Source organism: Lynx canadensis, chromosome A3 (assembly GCF_007474595.2).
Source record: "Lynx canadensis isolate LIC74 chromosome A3, mLynCan4.pri.v2, whole genome shotgun sequence".
NCBI lineage: Eukaryota > Metazoa > Chordata > Mammalia > Carnivora > Felidae > Lynx > Lynx canadensis.
Window position 1 is genome coordinate 72,757,625 of NC_044305.1, and position 17,584 is coordinate 72,775,208.

General features: G+C 44.1%; 1 protein-coding gene across 6 annotated transcripts in view; it reads left to right on the forward strand.

Moving 5' to 3' along the window:
• SPTBN1 (spectrin beta, non-erythrocytic 1) overlaps positions 1–17,584 on the forward strand; it is a 200,220-nt gene that overhangs the window by 171,877 nt on the left and 10,759 nt on the right. For 4 of the 6 annotated variants that reach the window (XM_030310589.1, XM_032592641.1, XM_030310590.2 and 1 more), the window contains 10 exons: positions 129–410; positions 1,054–1,184; positions 2,440–2,644; positions 3,027–3,401; positions 7,413–7,657; positions 8,847–8,985; positions 9,783–9,867; positions 11,418–11,614; positions 12,704–12,816; positions 13,492–13,555. In XM_030310589.1, the coding sequence (XP_030166449.1) occupies positions 129–410; positions 1,054–1,184; positions 2,440–2,644; positions 3,027–3,401; positions 7,413–7,657; positions 8,847–8,985; positions 9,783–9,867; positions 11,418–11,614; positions 12,704–12,816; positions 13,492–13,555 (1,836 nt within the window). The other 2 variants (XM_030310593.1, XM_030310592.2) reach the window with 2 other exon arrangements.

The following is a 17,584-nucleotide window of genomic DNA, read 5'->3' on the forward strand; positions in this document are numbered from 1 at the left end:
ATTGCTCCAAATTACAGAGCAGAGAATGTGTGAGAGCTTTGAAGGTTCACTATTTCCCCTTGGCCCTCATGAAACAGCCTGCCATTGCGGCTCAGCAAGCCTTTTTTGTGTGTTCCCTGTTCCCACAGACCCTCCAGAAAGAAATCCAGGGGCACCAGCCTCGCATTGATGACATCTTTGAGAGGAGCCAAAACATTGTCACCGACAGCAGCAGCCTCAACGCCGAAGCCATTCGACGGAGGCTCGCTGACCTCAAGGAGCTATGGGGTCTCCTCATTGAGGAGACCGAGAAGCGCCACAGGCGGCTTGAGGAGGCGCACAGGGCCCAGCAGTACTACTTCGATGCTGCTGAGGCTGAGGCGTGGATGAGTGAGCAAGAGCTGTACATGATGTCTGAGGAGAAGGCCAAGGTGAGAGACGTTTCCAGCTTTTCCCTAAGAGCCTCCAACTCAGACCCCGAGCTTGTTTTCTGCCGGTGGCTGTGTCTTTGTGAAACATTTCATTGTTGCCTTCAAGTGTCACAGGTGGGAGGGCACCACATGCATTAAGGTGGCTGGAATCTGGCTATTTCCCCTTGACACAGAATCTTCTTGTGTGAGTCCTGACATGTCATTAAGACTGAGTTTCTCTTCTCGTTTTTTCCTTTTTTTTTTTTTAAATAGATATTTGCTAGAGTCCTTTTTGCTCTCTTTAATTAATAGAATCACCTAAACTTTACAAGATGCTTTTGAGACAATTTGAAAGTTTTTAGAGTTCCAAGATGCAGTCATCTACACAGGTGTTAGACTGTGAGGAGTCTCAGCCAGCCAGGATACACTTGGTTTCCTGGGCTTTACCCTGTACCTCAGAGGGGTCTCACTCATTCTGTATGATCCTCGTGTTCGTCTTTCACAGAGGCCTCCCACGTGCATACAGTCCAGTTCATATTGATGCTCCTTATGGTTTTGTTCTTTCTGATGATTCTTCCTTCCACCCATGATGCAGTCAGCTGGTCTTGCCTTAAGGTGGTGTCAGTCAGAGGGGGCGACTGTGGTTGTGACCCCATCTTTGCAGGATGAGCAGAGCGCCGTCTCCATGTTGAAGAAGCACCAGATTCTGGAACAAGCCGTGGAGGACTATGCAGAGACCGTGCATCAGCTCTCTAAGACCAGCCGGGCCCTGGTGGCTGACAGCCATCCGGAAAGGTGAGTACTGTTCTATCAAGAGACTGGCCTATTGGTTCTTCCCAGCGAGGGTCTCTTATTCTGTCCCAATGCCAAAGGAAATGGATGACAGCATTGAGTAACTGGTGATGTAGGTCTTTGGGAAGCATTTTTAAAATAGACCCAACAGGTCTGTGCTGAATGGGAAGGGTGAACTATTACATTAGGAAATTGCTCTTGTGGTTTAAATATCTCTTGTGAGCCTAGGCCCTCTTGAAAAATTATTGGTGTCATGAGGCAAAACTACAAATTGATTTGCATAGATACAAGTTATCAAAACCTACCCTTGGGTTGAAAGTCATCCAGTTTAGGAAAATGATGATGAGTTTGAGCAGGAGCGGTGAACAAGAATGCACAGACCTGTAAAATAATTGAGCTCCCACAAAGAGCAGGATGATACCGCATCCTCACTCTTGCATGTCAAGTCCTTCAAGCACGTTGGAAATTACAGAAGATATGTGTGTGGTACTTGCCAATTTTATACCATGTTCACAGGTTGACTTCAATGGCAGTTATCTTAGGCTTGCTATGTAACTGCCTTCGTAACTCAGGAAGAGAATCGGCTTTGTGTGGTAACTAAGGCAGGTTGAAGATGTAGTCAGTGGTGGCTGTGCTGGTGTAGGGGGTCCTTCATGTATTCATGATAGAAGTCCCAGGAAAGTGGCCTTCCTAGTCTCTAGGGACCGGCATCAAGAAGTCCTTGTCTCTTTGATTTCCTGTTACAAGACAGTTATGGGGGGGGGGGGGGGCAGGGAGCTGGAGGGAGGGGGATGCAGTACTCCCAGGACCCACTTGACAGGAGTGGCAGGGGAGAGCATACACCCCAGAGAAGGTGGAGGTGTGTGCCAGACAGGGTTATCTTTTGTCCCTTAAGTAGCATGGTTCTTGAGAGGGGAAGATAGCTCCTGGATTTTTCATTAACTTGTAATGTCAAAGGAAATCCTGACGTAACAGCCAGCAGTGCAGAGAGTTAGGGTTTCTCCTCCTCGCCACCTCCCCCCATCATCACAGGATGGCCATCAGCCTTAATTACTGTTTTTTTTTTATGTGTTGGCTCTTCATTACTCGTCAAATTTCAGAGTTTTATTTTTTAGGCCAAATAGGTGAATCGGAAGTTTCCTTTGAGAAATTTTATGTAAGATGTTTTCTTGGCATTTTCCCTTCACTTGTTTTCTCCCTGAAGAAAATTTGACATTTAAGGTCCTTTACCTGTTGCCCCTCCCACCCCCATTTCCAGTGAGCGCATCAGCATGCGGCAGTCCAAAGTGGACAAGCTGTACGCGGGTCTGAAAGACCTGGCCGAAGAGCGGAGGGGCAAGCTGGACGAGAGGCACAGGCTCTTCCAGCTCAACCGGGAGGTGGACGACCTGGAGCAGTGGATCGCTGAGAGGGAGGTGGTCGCAGGGTCGCATGAGTTGGGGCAGGACTACGAGCATGTCACGGCAAGTACCCTGGGCAGAGCAGGGGTGGCCATGCAGGGTGCACTGGGCAGGGGTGCTTGCTTGACTCCTTATCTGTGAGCACATTGGACACCCTGGACTCAGATCAGAGGTCACGGGGTTTAGTTCCAGCTCAGCTTTTTATTGCCAGGCAAACTCTGACTTAGCTTGTCTGACCTCTCCATGCCTTTCTCCAGTAGTGAAAGGAGATGGAGCCAGGGCCTTGCTCTGTGACAGAGGGCAGGAAGGAAGCCTGATTTGAGTTTTAGAGCTAAGACCTGTGACATCACGCATATTGTTTCTTTCCAAAGGACATTCATGTGATCAAGAAATAAAATGTTCATAGTAGTCTTACCGATTTTCTTCGTGCTTATTCCTGTTTCAGATGTTACAAGAACGATTCCGGGAATTTGCCAGAGACACAGGGAACATTGGACAGGAGCGTGTGGACACAGTCAATCACATGGCAGATGAGCTCATCAACTCTGGTCATTCGGATGCCGCCACCATCGCCGAGTGGAAGGATGGGCTCAACGAAGCCTGGGCTGACCTCCTGGAGCTTATCGACACGAGAACACAGATTCTCGCCGCCTCTTATGAACTGCACAAGTTTTACCATGATGCCAAGGAGATCTTTGGGCGCATACAGGACAAACACAAGAAACTCCCCGAGGAGCTTGGGAGAGATCAGAACACAGTGGAGACCTTACAGAGAATGCACACCACGTTTGAGCATGACATCCAGGCTCTGGGCACTCAGGTGGGTTAGGGAGATGCCCATGGGTGGTGGGGAGCATCTTTGTGCATCACTGAGGATCTCTCTCCATTCCTTGGCTCCTCAAAACATGCGTCAAAGAATTGCCCAAATTAAACACACACACCTCTACACACACATTGTTATAATGCTCCATTTAGGAGAATTCAGTCCATAAAATTCTCAGTTTGACACATGTACAGACATTATTAAGTGAATATCCCCACAATTAAAATAAACAAACCAGATGCACCTGCAAACATTTGCAAGTTATAGACCTTCTCAGCAAGAATTAGTACTATGTTAGTGTATTCACCCAGAATAATTTCTAAAATAATATCTTATTATTTTCCATCCATCAGGGTCTGAGTTATACGTCTGGAAAGAGGGAAAACAAGAGTCTAATGCTTTAATATGCCTGGTCTCCCCACTGCCCCTGTCTGAAATGCCTAACACAAAGACTTTCTTTAAAAGATGTTTGACAAAGTGGTAACAGTATAGCAGTAAGAACTTATAGTATAATCATGCTTTAGTTCCCTCTCTAATCTCTGCACAGTGTCTTGTTCAGTCTTCTGACTTTTAGATGAAAAATAAATTGTATCTTTTTCTCCTAAACTTCATAGTTCTAAAAAAGAAGGCAGTTCTATTAAAGATACCAGCCCAGAGTAGATTAGGAGTTTTGTTCTTGTCTGTTAAGAGCACATTGGTAATCCAGGGCATGGATCGGCTAACTTCTTCCATAGACGCGCAGATGGTAAATATTTTCAGCTTTGTGGGATGCGTGGTCCCTGTTGCAAATACTCAGCATGGCTATTGTAGCATAGGCCGCTCTAGACAATACGAAAATGAAGGAGCATGACTGCGTACCAGTGAATCTTTATTTCTGAAAACACATGGTCAAGATTTGACTATGGGCTTGACCCCTATCCAGTGCCATTGTCCTTACCATTCTTTGGTCTGCTTTGGGGTTTTCTCTGGAGGAACCACCTTTACCACCATTGTCTTCTCACCTACTAGAAACAGATCACAGTTGGGGTTGTGCATGGGGCTCCATGTATATTAAGTGACTTTAGCTTTTCCACCAAGGAGATAGAACGTATTGAGGAACTATTTGAAAATAGGTACATGGAGTGGCCGAAGGTCTGTATGAAGCAGAATTTAGGAGGGTCTACCATGTACCTTAAGCGTTTCCAATCTTTCCTTCAGAGCTGGAGGACTCCCCAGCTCTGTGACAACTTGTCAGCGTCACATTCAGAGGCTTTCATTGCACATGAGGTCCTGGAGCACCACGTGAATGAATGAGGATCCATAACAATGCAGTCTCACCTGTGTTTGGAGTAAGGCCCCCCGTAGAGGGGCAGATGCCAGTTTGAACCGGGCCTGCTGCTCTGTATCACTGCAAGTTTAATTTACCTCTCTAGGCTTCCATTCCCTAATGCTTTGAGGATTGAGATGTTGTTTGCAAAAGATACGTCCCTGTGAGAGCTCTGTAAGTGTTCTCTGACTGGGAGAACCTCTGAGATCCCTAGAGGCAGAGCTAGAACACATCTTACCAACAGGAGGTCTTTCCTCTGTACCTGTAAAAATCACTTAGTTTTAGAACTTCAGCAGACCCCAGAGATGATGGAGTTGCTCTCTTATTTTCTTCATTAAATCCCTTCACCTTGTGAGACTCAGACTGATGAGGGTGCCCATCTCATCTTGAGGGTGGACAGGAGTACACTCCCTTGAGTCTTGAGAGTCTCCACCTCACGATACCTGCTGGATGAGGCCATTTGCATTTCTAATAGTATGCATGCCCCTTCTGCAAATGTCGACCCAATCCAGTTTATTGTAACAGAATCAGAATAGAGGGAAGGCACTTGGTGCAGGCTCCCAGAAGCCATTGGTGTTTCTTTCCTGGCCCTTTAACCCTCACACCGGCCCACTCCATTCTGCACTGGAGCCTTAGGACATTTGCATGCAGTGGTGGTCTTCAGTGTCTTCTTAAAGCAGTGGTTCATTTGTGTGGGAATTTTCACTTTTGCTATCCCTCCTCCACCTTGTTTTTTGTTCGCTTGGTTGGTTTTGGATTGTTTTGTCTTAAAACAACCAGAGGCACAGGAAAAGATTTTGGGTTTTTGTTTGGGCTTTTTTAACTGTAGGGAAAGATTTGGTTAGTCATATAGGAAATTAGCTTTTCAATAATTTCTTAGGAACTTGCTCATTGTAATTTGAATTATACCTGAGCCATAATTGTAGATTTGCAGAAGTCAGGATATGAAAATCAGATCATCAGGGAAAACAAACTTCACTGAATCTTTTGTAGAAATTTGTTTTCCTTAACCTCCCACCACCTAAAGTCCTTTTGTGTGGTCCGGGTCAGTATCTTCCTCCCTGAAAGCCCCAGTGTTGTCCATCCCTGCTCCTTTTCTCCCCACATACATCCCCAGGTGATACTTACCAGCATACTCCCCTCACAGACCTCTAAAGGCTCCTGCAGTCCTGGATGACAGTTGTCTGCGAACTTTGATTACATAGCCTCAGTAAATAAAGATTGAATGTCTATTCCCCCATATGTATGTATTTTTAATTAGATGTTGTATGCGGTACAGCACTACTGATGTGTAAGAGAAAAATCTACTTTCTCTTGTAAAAGCCTATCTCCATTCCATTCCCTCCTCAAAAGAAGGTGAAAGCTGATCCTTGTTTTCCCCCTTTATCACATAGAAAGTAGATATTAGGTGCACTGTCTGCACTTTGCTTTTTTGATAGAGCCATCATTCTGGAACACTTTTCATGTGTATGTAGGGCCTTTACTCATTCTTTTTCATGACTCTGGAAGAGCCTTATTAATGCAACCGGATTCTCACTGATGAACATTTATTTTCAGTCTTAGGCTTTTGCAGACACTACTACAATGAATGATGTATATTTCATTTCCTAAATGTGCATAACTCTATCCAGGATAAATTCCCCAAAGTGGACTCATGTATCAGAAGGTACCTATGTTTGTAATTTTGATACATACTGCCCATGCCTTCTGCAGGAGCTGTAGACCGTTGTCCTATCATTCGTGAATCAGCTCACTGGCAGAGACATCATCAGACTTGAATTTTTGCCAACTAATAGATGACAAATTCTAGTATCTCCATGGAGCATCTTTTCCTAATACCCATTTGCATTTCTTGTTCTGCAAAGTTTTTATTGAAATATGGCTGGTGAAAATCTCACCTTCTTAGACATCATCAGTCAGCTTTTTTTTTTTTTAATTAATTAATTTTGAGAGGGAGAGAGTGTGAGCAGGATAGGGGCAAAGAGAAAGGGAGAGATAGAATCCCAAATAGGCTCCACTCTGTCAGTACAGAGCCCAGTGTGGCTTGATCTCACAAACTGTGAGATCATGGCCTGAGCCAAAATCAAGAGTCAGATTCTTAGCCCACTGAGCCACCCAGGTGCCCCTGCATCGGTCAATTTTTTGAGCTATGTTAGATTCTGTATTTTTGTTTTTCAAGTTGAACTGTCACATGTGAGCACTCTTACAGATAATTCATACGTTGTTTTCATGAGCAACATCACATAATAATGGAAAACTTGTTTTCAAAGTGAATTCTTCATGGTAGTTCCTGTTTCATGATAAAAGTACCATCTGTACGCTGCAGGAACAGATTACATGCTAATTTTTTTTTTTTACTATATTTGAGTATGTACCTTGTGCTTTCTGTACTGTCTTTACATCCCAGGCTACCTCCAGTAGACCTAACCAAGGTGTCCTGCCCAGAGACAGTCCTGTAGTATTTCACTGTCTCACCGTTTATGCTGAACTCAATAATCTAGTTCAGTACATTTATAGTGAACTTGATTTTTCCAATGTGGGTGAAATTGTGAGCCTGTTGGGATGCAGGGGCCCTGTTTTGACTTGGTGGTCCCATTAGTGGGCAGGCAGAACAGCATGTGGTGTGCATGAAGGGAGCAGTGGGGCAATGGAGAGAAGGCCCACCTGTCTGATCTGGCTCATTTCCCACTGTGGCTTTGCAGGTCAGGCAGCTGCAGGAGGATGCGGCCCGTCTACAGGCAGCCTATGCGGGTGACAAGGCTGACGACATCCAGAAGCGGGAGAATGAGGTCCTGGAAGCCTGGAAGGCCCTGCTGGATGCCTGTGAGGGCCGCAGGGTGCGGCTGGTGGACACGGGGGACAAGTTCCGCTTCTTCAGCATGGTACGAGACCTCATGCTGTGGATGGAAGACGTCATCCGGCAGATTGAAGCCCAGGAGAAGCCAAGGTAACCTTCGTGGCCTCCTGGGTGGGAGGAGATCCGGCTTCCTGACCCCAGGTGATTTCGAGAGAGATCTTCTCAGGAGAACCAGGGACCTCTGTGGAGAGCTTCAAGGCCAGAACAGGATTGGTGGCAGTTTGGGACAGCTTCCATTGCTTTAGCTGTCTCTAGCACACAGTTGCCAGGGAAACAGGGCACAGTATTTTCAAGCCCTCTATATGTCCCCATCCCCATGCTCCACACTCACTGCTGCCTTCCTGCTCTCTCTGGGCCTCATGCTTCAAGCAGCCATATGCCTTGGGCATGACTAGCTCTACTTCATCATTGGAATGAGATGGCTTTTTTTTGAGTTCTTTTTCTGTATCTGTTAGATTAAAAACCACTCTATCCCTTTTCATACATGTTACAAAAGATGTCTCTTATTCCTTACCATCTGCTTAAATGGCATCTTGAGATGATTATTTAATATTTGTTTGGGATCTTCTCTTTGGCCATGTTTGATGCAAAGCAGTGAAGAGAAGCTAATAGATGAACAGGCAGGTACATGCACAACTCCAGTTGACCCCTGCCAGCCCCACCCCCCAGTGTAATAGAGAAGAAATATTCTTATTACTGTGTGTGTGTGTGTGTGTGTGTGTGTGTGTGTGTGTGTGTGTGTGTGTGTGTGTGTATACAGAAAAGCAGCTGTATTTCCCGGATCAGGACATCAGGACTTTAGGTTTTGATCCATGAGAAGTTCTCACAGCTCTACAGTTGTTGATTTCTAAGCTGGTTCCAGCTCTGGGTGCCTCTTTATGTCTCTGAATTAGGAGAGGATATATCTGCTGCTCTGAACATGTCCTGAACCTTTGGCACTAACCCATTAGGGTACAAAAGTTTGAACAGAAATCCAGTGGTTTTCCTGGCACCTGCCTGGAAACCTTTTTGAATTACTCAGGTGCTCACACACACAGAGATGAGAGAAACCTTATTCTAAATGTTAGGTTTTATCACTGGCCCTGAATTAGTCCATTATTATGCTTTAACTCAGTGACCCAGCCTAAGCTCAGACTGTAAATCAGACCTGAAAGTCATATTGTACCATTGTATATTGTGCTAGTGAACAGTTCCTTGAAATTGATGACGTATTTTGAAACCTGCACATTTATTTGGAAAACTTGATCTCCTAAAGGAGGTATTATTTGTCTAATTTTAGGGATGTATCATCTGTTGAACTATTAATGAATAATCATCAAGGTATCAAAGCTGAAATCGATGCTCGTAATGACAGCTTTACAACTTGCATTGAACTTGGGAAATCCCTACTGGCGAGGAAGCACTATGCATCTGAGGAGGTAGGACGGCTGTTTGCTTTAGGGCCCTGGGGTGAGTGCAGCTGGTGTTAAGACATGCGATAACTTTCTTTTGTGAATGTGTATGTATGTGTATATGCATGTACACACACACAGAGAAATATATATGTGCATTCATACATAGATATGCTTACATGTATTTCAAACTTCCTTGCTGCTCTCCTGTGTGTGTGGTATAGTTACACAAGAAGACTCTAGGCCCAGAGCCAATGAGTCTGGCACAGAAGACAATTTCTGAGGGCCCCAGGTTGGAGTTCCATCCTCTGTCACCTCCTCCATCAGTACTCACCCTGGGTGCCACTCCTTATCTGTCACATGTCCTCTAGGTCAGCTTGCTGTTAGTGGAAGGTTGCTAATTCCAGTTAGAATGATGGTAATACAGGGGTAAATGATGAGTCAGCATGTGTGACCCACTTGATGAAAGGTTAGGTTGTTCTCTCAAAGAAGTCAGGGCTTTGCACCTCTCACTGTCCCCCTCTTCCTGAGTGTGTTTACCCTCCGGAGCTCCAGAATCTGGAGAGGGCTCAGTGCATTGTTGGCCTCCTCATGATAGCAGCTTTGGGTGGAGCCCAGCCTTCGTCTCAGTCCCTTCTGGAAGGCACATTGTCATGTTTTTCTCTCCAGTACACAAATTAACTGAGTAGTCCTTAGATACTCCCTGGCTTAGTAGTGGTCTCTACAGAAAATGTATTTTCTTCTTTGAAGTGGCCCATCAAGGGGAGGTTAGGAGGATGTGGTACAATCTGTTAAGCTGTCCCTGTTGTCCTTCTTTTCTCAAGATCAAGGAAAAGCTATTGCAGTTGACGGAAAAGAGAAAAGAAATGATTGACAAGTGGGAAGACCGATGGGAATGGTTAAGACTGAGTAAGGACATACTTAATTTTTCCATTCTTTTTGGGTGTCCGTTGAAAGCATGCAAGTTTAGTTTCCTGTTTTAATTGATTTGATGTGATGTTATCACTTAATGATTTCTGGAGTTCTAAATACTTCTTCTTTAATGCCTTATTTCACCATTTCATGCTAAATATTTTTAAGTAGTTCCCTGTTCCCTGGGGTGTATTTATTACTGTTTATCCCATGATTGATCTCAGTGTTGTAAATGGGATTTGGGTGTTCTTTAGGAACAGACTGGAAATGACAACTCAGTATCCCTCTAGAAGAGTGCAGATTGAAGTCCCTTCCTCCTCCAGTTATCTTTAAGAGGAATTATTACTGCAGTCAAGAAGGTAGAGAGTTGGCCAGATTACCTCTTATATCTGGTGTTCTTAGAAGAAGGTTGGTAACTTAATAAACGCAACCAACTATAAAGGTTTTGCAGTGAGCTAGGCATTATTTTAAGTGTTTTATATATTTTTCTGCATTTATTCAAGTGAACCTCTGAGGTAGATTGTAATTTTCATCTGATTTTATAAAGGAATATGTGAGCTACCACAGAGTTTATAACATAGAGTATTGGGAATAGCATTTAATAATAGGTATGAACACTGAAGGTAGCCCAGCTCAAGCATTATTTGCCATACTTTGCCATTCTGCATGTGTGGGGCTCTGGGCTCTGTTCATGTACTAGAACCCCATTCTCAGACACCAAGGGTGCTCACTAGAAATAGAACCCAGGAGGCCTTTTGTAAAATGTGTATAAAATACCAAATGAAGGCACGTTACCCTTTGGGCTAGAGCCCTCTTTTGGAAAAGAAGTCCTGCTCTTGAACATTCTTTGGATGAGAATTTCGTCTATATGTTTTGAGAATGAGGAAAGCAGAAGCCTTAGCCCATATTGTCCCACTTTCCAGAGTACTCCCCATATCCTTTCCTCCCTCTCAGCCCCTCAAAATAAAACTTATAACTACCATCCCAGAAAGGGTGGTTGATGAATGCCTGCTTCATCAGCCTAGTCTTTGTGTGTAGACTGGATTCCTTCAGGGCTCTGAGGCTTGTCTCACTGGTGTAGGGCTGAGTGAGTAGAGCATACCTTCTAGGCCTGCACTATTCTCTGTCCAATGTGGTAGCTACCATCCACAAGTGACTCTTGAGAGCTTGAAATGGAGCTGATCCAAATTGAGAGGTGCTATAAGTATAAAATGTACATTGGATATCAAAGGCGTAAGGAAAAAACGTTCCATCTCTCAATTTTTTTATACTGCTTATATGTTGAAATGATACTAGTTTGATATATTAGGCTGTCTAAAATATACTTCTTAATTTGACCTGCTTGTTATTAAATTTCATCAGTTTATTTTTTTATGTGGCTACTAGAAAAGTTAAAGTTGGATATGTCGGTCACGTTACATTTTTGCTGGACAGCGCAGATTTAGACTATAGACTGGTTGTGTGGGCAGCTGCCACCAGAGGGCAGTGCCCTCCCTGATTGCCAGGTCACCCTGCTGGCCAGCACTCAGTCTTGGTACTCTGTGCAGTTTTGGAGGTCCACCAGTTCTCACGGGACGCCAGTGTGGCCGAGGCCTGGCTGCTCGGACAAGAGCCATACCTATCCAGCCGAGAAATAGGCCAGAGTGTGGATGAGGTGGAGAAGCTCATCAAGCGCCACGAGGCTTTTGAAAAGTCTGCAGCAACCTGGGACGAGAGGTTCTCTGCCCTGGAAAGGCTAACAACGGTAAGTGACTGCTGGATGCCGGGGGTGCTTTGCTTGTTGGTTTCCATTGGCAGCTGCTTCTGTCTGCTCACCACCTAGACCAGAGAATTCATGTTATTGTTCTGTTTTTAGAAACAGTGAGGACCTTCCTGAAATGGTTGTTCTCTTGATCCAGGACCTGGGAGACTATCCAGGACAACTACTCCCTAAGTTACTCCTGGATACCTAGATTTGTGATTACTTTTACGATAGCTACCTGCCCGGGAATTGATTGAGTGGGCTTTGCTTTTCTCTTTTGATCTGTTTTTCTTCTTATATCTCATGAAAGCTTTGCTTTGTAGGTGAGTTTGTTAGTCTTAGAGTTTTCTTCAAGTTTTCAGAATTAGAATTTCTGTCAAGTAATAGCTGGATCCCAAACCATTGAAAATTCTCCCCATTCCTGATCGTTTCTTCTGTCACCATTAAAATTAAAGCTTTACAATAGGGCTTACTCACTGGTATTTCCTCTCCTATGACACTTGTACTCCTGGTAGAAAGCTGATCCTGGTTTCTACAGGTCTGGGGACTTAAAACATACCTGCATACTTTGTGTCAAACGGAATACTTTTAGTACGTACATACTGCTTATGGAATGGCTTAGTTTCAATTAGACTACCCTGTGGCTTTTGTTTATGTGTTATTTGGGTTTGAGCTGAACACAAATGCCTACCACAGCACAAGAAGCCTCCTTGAGATTTATTGTAGCTCTGTGTCTGGTGTTTGAGCTCTGATGGGAAGTAAACGTGGACGCTCACGCTCAGGTACTTTCTTCCTAAATGAAGTTGAAAGCTGCATAGTTGGTTTAGAAATTAAACCCATGTCCCAGGGGACATGCAAACCCCATGGAGTAGGCCTGTGTGTCACGCAGATCTCTGTTTGCAGTAGTTTGGGGTTGTAGCTGCAGATCCTGTGATCCCAGTGCCATCTTGCTGGATGTTAGAGTTTCTGGTTGTCCAGCGTGATCCAGTGTGGAAAACTCAGACAGGAGGGCTTTCTGGGTTCCTCTAGAACGCTTTCCTTAATTGGAGCAAAGTTTGGGGCTCTGCTGAACATTATCGTGTTCTCTCTCAGTTGGAGTTACTGGAAGTGCGCAGACAGCAAGAGGAAGAGGAGAGGAAGAGGCGGCCGCCCTCTCCCGAGCCGAGCACGAAGGCTTCCGAGGAGATGGAGTCCCAGCAGCAGTGGTGAGTCATGGGCAGACTGCCCTCCTCAAGTCTTAGTTTCAGTGGCAAGTGAGGTTTGGAGAGCATCTTTTCTAAGCTTGTGCTATGCTAGGCCTTGCCACATGCCCTTCCTCTTAATTCTGTAGAGTACTTAGAATCGTGCAGTCACCCCAGGATGACATTGGAGAACAGGGACTTATCCACAGTCACATTGCTACTGTGTAGGCGGCAAAAGTGGAGCGTGGACAGTGCTCACTCAACTGCCTGCACATGCACGCACAAACACACCCTCACTCAGAATTTCCATGTGACTAAATGGATGGAGTGAACCACCCAGATTTCAGGCCAGTGATTATGTGGTGATACTTTTTGAATGTCCTTCACGTAAAGAACAGAAATTATTGTCTATTTCTGAAAAGCTAATTATTGTGTTGTGGTAAGAGCCCCATGCCAACCCTGAATGCTGCCTTTATTGGGGAGAAAAAGCATGCCTGTGGTCTTATTCTCTACCTAGAGTTGGTTTGGAACACTTGGGAAGTTCTTAAAAAGAAATTACGTTATGTAAAAGGGGGTTGCGTATGTTTTTCTAAGAGAAAATCTATAATAAAGTTGACTGACGTTCTTCTCTCTCATCCTCTGTTTTTCTCCCTCTCCTCCCTTCCCTCCTCTGTCCTCCTTCCCCACTTTACCTAACAGGGATACCTCAAAAGGAGAGCAAGTTTCCCAGAACGGTTTGCCGACTGAACAGGGATCTCCACGGGTTAGTTACCGCTCTCAAACCTACCAAAACTACAAAAACTTTAATAGCAGACGGACAGCCAGTGACCAGCCGTGGTCTGGACTGTGAAGTTCACTACCATTTGTCAAGAACCACTCTTTCCAAATCCTGTTGGTTTGACCTTTTGGCTTCCACTTCACCCACAGTGTTAAAATTTTCCTTAATTCGTAGGCTTCCTTGGTTTCATATTTGTTTGCATTTAATTCATGTTTATTTGGGTCTTTTAATGATGGATGCTCAGTTGCCTTAAAGCAACATTCTTAATTTTTTGTTTATTTATTGTGAGCTTTTTACTTTATTAAGATTTTACAGCGAAAGCCTTACATGAGTAATTGAAATTAAATGAGATTACAGCAAAATGAAGAAGAAAACTAGAATCCGACAGGTATGACACATCCAGTTATACTAACAGGGTGCAATACTGCACTACACAGAGCCCCCTTTACAGATGTTATTAACCTGCAATAGTTGAATAGGAACTAGGAAGACTGGGATAAGAGGAAGGAGACTCTTAGTACTAAGATTAAAACTGTAAGTCACCTGTGTCACATTCCATGAAGGATGCCTTTATTCATTGAAAATGAGCAAGGAAGAAAAGGGGGGTGTGGTTGGATCTACTTGGGAAGCGCTATTAATTTTAGGTGCAGAATCTGAAATGATTTTGAGACCCTTGGATTATTTATTTTTCCAAATGAATTCCTCTCATTTTTTTCTGCCAAGACCTGAATTGAGACTTCTAGGCTTACTTGCAGCAAATAACGCAGCCAGCCTCAGGAGTGAAGTGCCTTTTGACCTCTGCCGCGCCCCCCACGTCTTGATCACTGTCGGCACCACCATGACGCCCAATGTGGCGGGTGGCAGTGGCTCTCAGCATGTTTCGGAAGCCTGCCTCTCAGACTTCCAGGCCTCTTCATTCAGTTGATGACTTCAGGGTGTCAGACCGTTTAAGTTTTTCAAACAAACAGAACAGAAGCCTTTCTGGTTCACCCTGATTACTTGAACCATGAATGTGGTGGACCACCCCTAGGAGCCGTTGGACACCGCTTGGCTTCAGGAGTAATTTTAATGTCTGTGTAGACAAATTTCGTTGTATGTCTCATACGGATCTTCTCATTTATTTTTCATTTTCTCACGACCTTTTGTGGAGTTCTCCAATAAGGAGTCTTTTAGGATGGCATTTATCATACCACCAGCAGGGATTGAATATGTTTTAACATAAATTCTATTCCTTAGGAATAAAAGCTTATGAAAGAGGGGATTTCCTGATACTGATAAAGACAGAACAGAACCAAATCCATACTACATCAAAGCCTTGTGAGACAGTCACTTGCTCATTTGCCATATTTAGATGTTAGTGAAATCAGAAACCTGTTTTGATATGTGTTTTCCATGAGTTAAGTCTGATTTGTCTTTTCATTTCATGATGCATGTCTTTTTTTTTTTCTTTTGTCAGGATAACATCATATAGCATCTTGTTTGTTTTTCCTTATTTCTATGTACATATCTATCTACTTGTAACTGTAGATGGGTATATAGATAGATGCCAAGCTTCTTATGTTCTGGGGGTAGTGTGCACCATTATTGGGTCTCTGCCTTAAACACACCAAAATTCATTTTAGAAAAAACTACTGCTTTATCTTTTGGTCATTAGGGAGCCCTGATGTGTGTTTCTGGCTCCAAATTCTGTGTGTCATTGATCTATATGTATATATGTGATGTTTCATATATATATATATGTTTAAATTTTATATCATCTGGAATAACACCCAATTTTATGCTTTTTTGTATTTAGAAGACAAAAAAAGGAAAAAAAAAGAAACCACGTAAGCACAGAGAAGGAATGCTATGATGTTTTTGGCATTTGTTCTCATGCCTATTTTTATCTAGATTTTTAAATTTGTAGCTTGCCAGAACAAATTTTTTATTATAATTGAAAAAAGAAAAGCCTTTTCATTCTTTTGAGTTGTGGTGCAGAGACTCAAGTTAATGAACTTGAAAATAGTGTTGCTTCATGCACTTAGAAAACCAATCAGGTGTTTCTTGTGCTACTAGTTGTCACGTTGCATTTATGCTCATTCACCTCCTGATTTAAAGATCTCAGGTGTACCCAGCCACTAAAGCACTCTGGACTAATCGCTAAAGAGAAGCAATGTGGGGGGGTGGGGAGCGGGGGGGGGGGGGGCGAGTCACATGTATGGTCATAGCGCTATGATTTGCTTTTGATGTTTGTCTCTAGTGATGTGTTGTCTGTTGGCATGCTTCAGCACATGTCCATTAAAATTCATTTTGTTCCTTTTATTTCCCTTGTTTTCTTGGTTTAGTGATTCATTTGCATAAACATTAATTATCTCTGCATACTGGTTTGGGGTTTTCTCTTTCCTTCTAACTCTAAAGAAAAAAATTTTTGCTGCAGAATTTCCCCCAGAAGAGGCTTCCCTGGCCTTCACCTACCTTGAAGTCTGACCAAATGCTATAAATGTTAGCCTTTTTTCAGCAAATGCTACTCCGTCCAGGTCACTGCTGTCACTAGCAGTTTTTAAGTCACAGCTGCAGCACTAATTTTTTTTAACCTGGTTTCTATACACACTAACCTTATGTTTCCCTGGACTCACCTGGCACAGGCCTTTCAGACCAAACTCACACTTCCTTCCCATCAGAAGTCTCCTGAAATTCCACACTAGAACAGATTTGTCAACTTCAAAATTCATTCACTTTCTTTGGACTCAGGGTTTTGTTTTTTGGTTGTTATTTCTCTTCCTGCATCTCTCCTTTAAAAGTGAAAGAAAAGAGAAATATTTAAATAGCCTGTCGCTCATAAGCACGCGTCTACAGGGTGTCACGAGACCAGGATAATCACACGTACACCCCCTCTCCCCGTGTCTTCCTGCCCTAAGACTCCATTTTCCACATTGCTTTGTGGGTAAAGGGTTCCGGTCACAAACACCCTTAAATTGCAAAGCCTCTCGTCTCACCCTAAACCCTGATGGTGGCAGTGATAGTTTGTGTATGTGGAATAGAAACTCCTGACTCCCACCCAGCCACGTAGATAGAAGACCTGAATGAGCGATCTAGTTCCTGAGAGTTGACATATCTGAGTGTTGAAGGCAGTGGTGGTCGTTCTACCATTTATCCTGCTGAGGTTGTTGCTGCTAACTTGTCATTTTGGTTCTGGGCAGCAGTGGTGGGGGACGTATCTAATGAACGTTGCCATTGACACCTCCATGTTTGTCCGTGTACAAGGGGTGCAGGTTGTCTGTAATCCACTAAAGCGTCAGCCACACCCAGCTTTAGTAACTTGCTAATCCCATGCCCTGGGTGTACCCGCCGGGGGCCGCGACAGTTAATGGTACACAGTTGATGGTACACAGGCTGAAAGCGATAATGAACCGCGACCCTACTGCATTTCCAAAGCCGAAAAGCCCTGAGGGTTACAATATAAATGAGCTTGGGAAGGAACAGCTCCCGAAGACGTCTCCAGCCTGCCGGTCAGAGCCGCGGGAAGCCTGGCTGTGTCTGGGCTTTCTCGTCTCAGTGCAGCAAGGCACCGTGATCAACCAACACGTGATGGGGAAGGCCCTGGTTCTGTCTGTGTTTGGGGGTAAATAGCCGTGTGGTGTTGAGTGACTGTGATTGGCTTTTCCAGCTCCTTTAACACAAACTACAACCCACTCACGATACAACTCCGGCAGATGTGGTTAAATTGATGTTTGTTGACTTGCCTCATTTCCTTCCAGCTCTTAAGTTCCAAAATCTAACTGGGATGGTAGATGTGAAATGCATGATTGTCATCCTAATTTCTGCATGTGTTTATGATGATGTGTTGAGGGGTGGGGGAGGAGAGCCAGAGAGCATTTTCAGAAACCGGAGGTCTTTCCTTGTCTTACTCTGGGGGAATGCTGTGTAGTTCTGATAGAGTTGTCTGTCGACCTGTTTGTGAATGCCCTTTCGCTTCAACTTCCAGCTCTTCTGGTGACGTCCTTGGTTGTAAGGTGGCTGCTGTATAACGTCCAC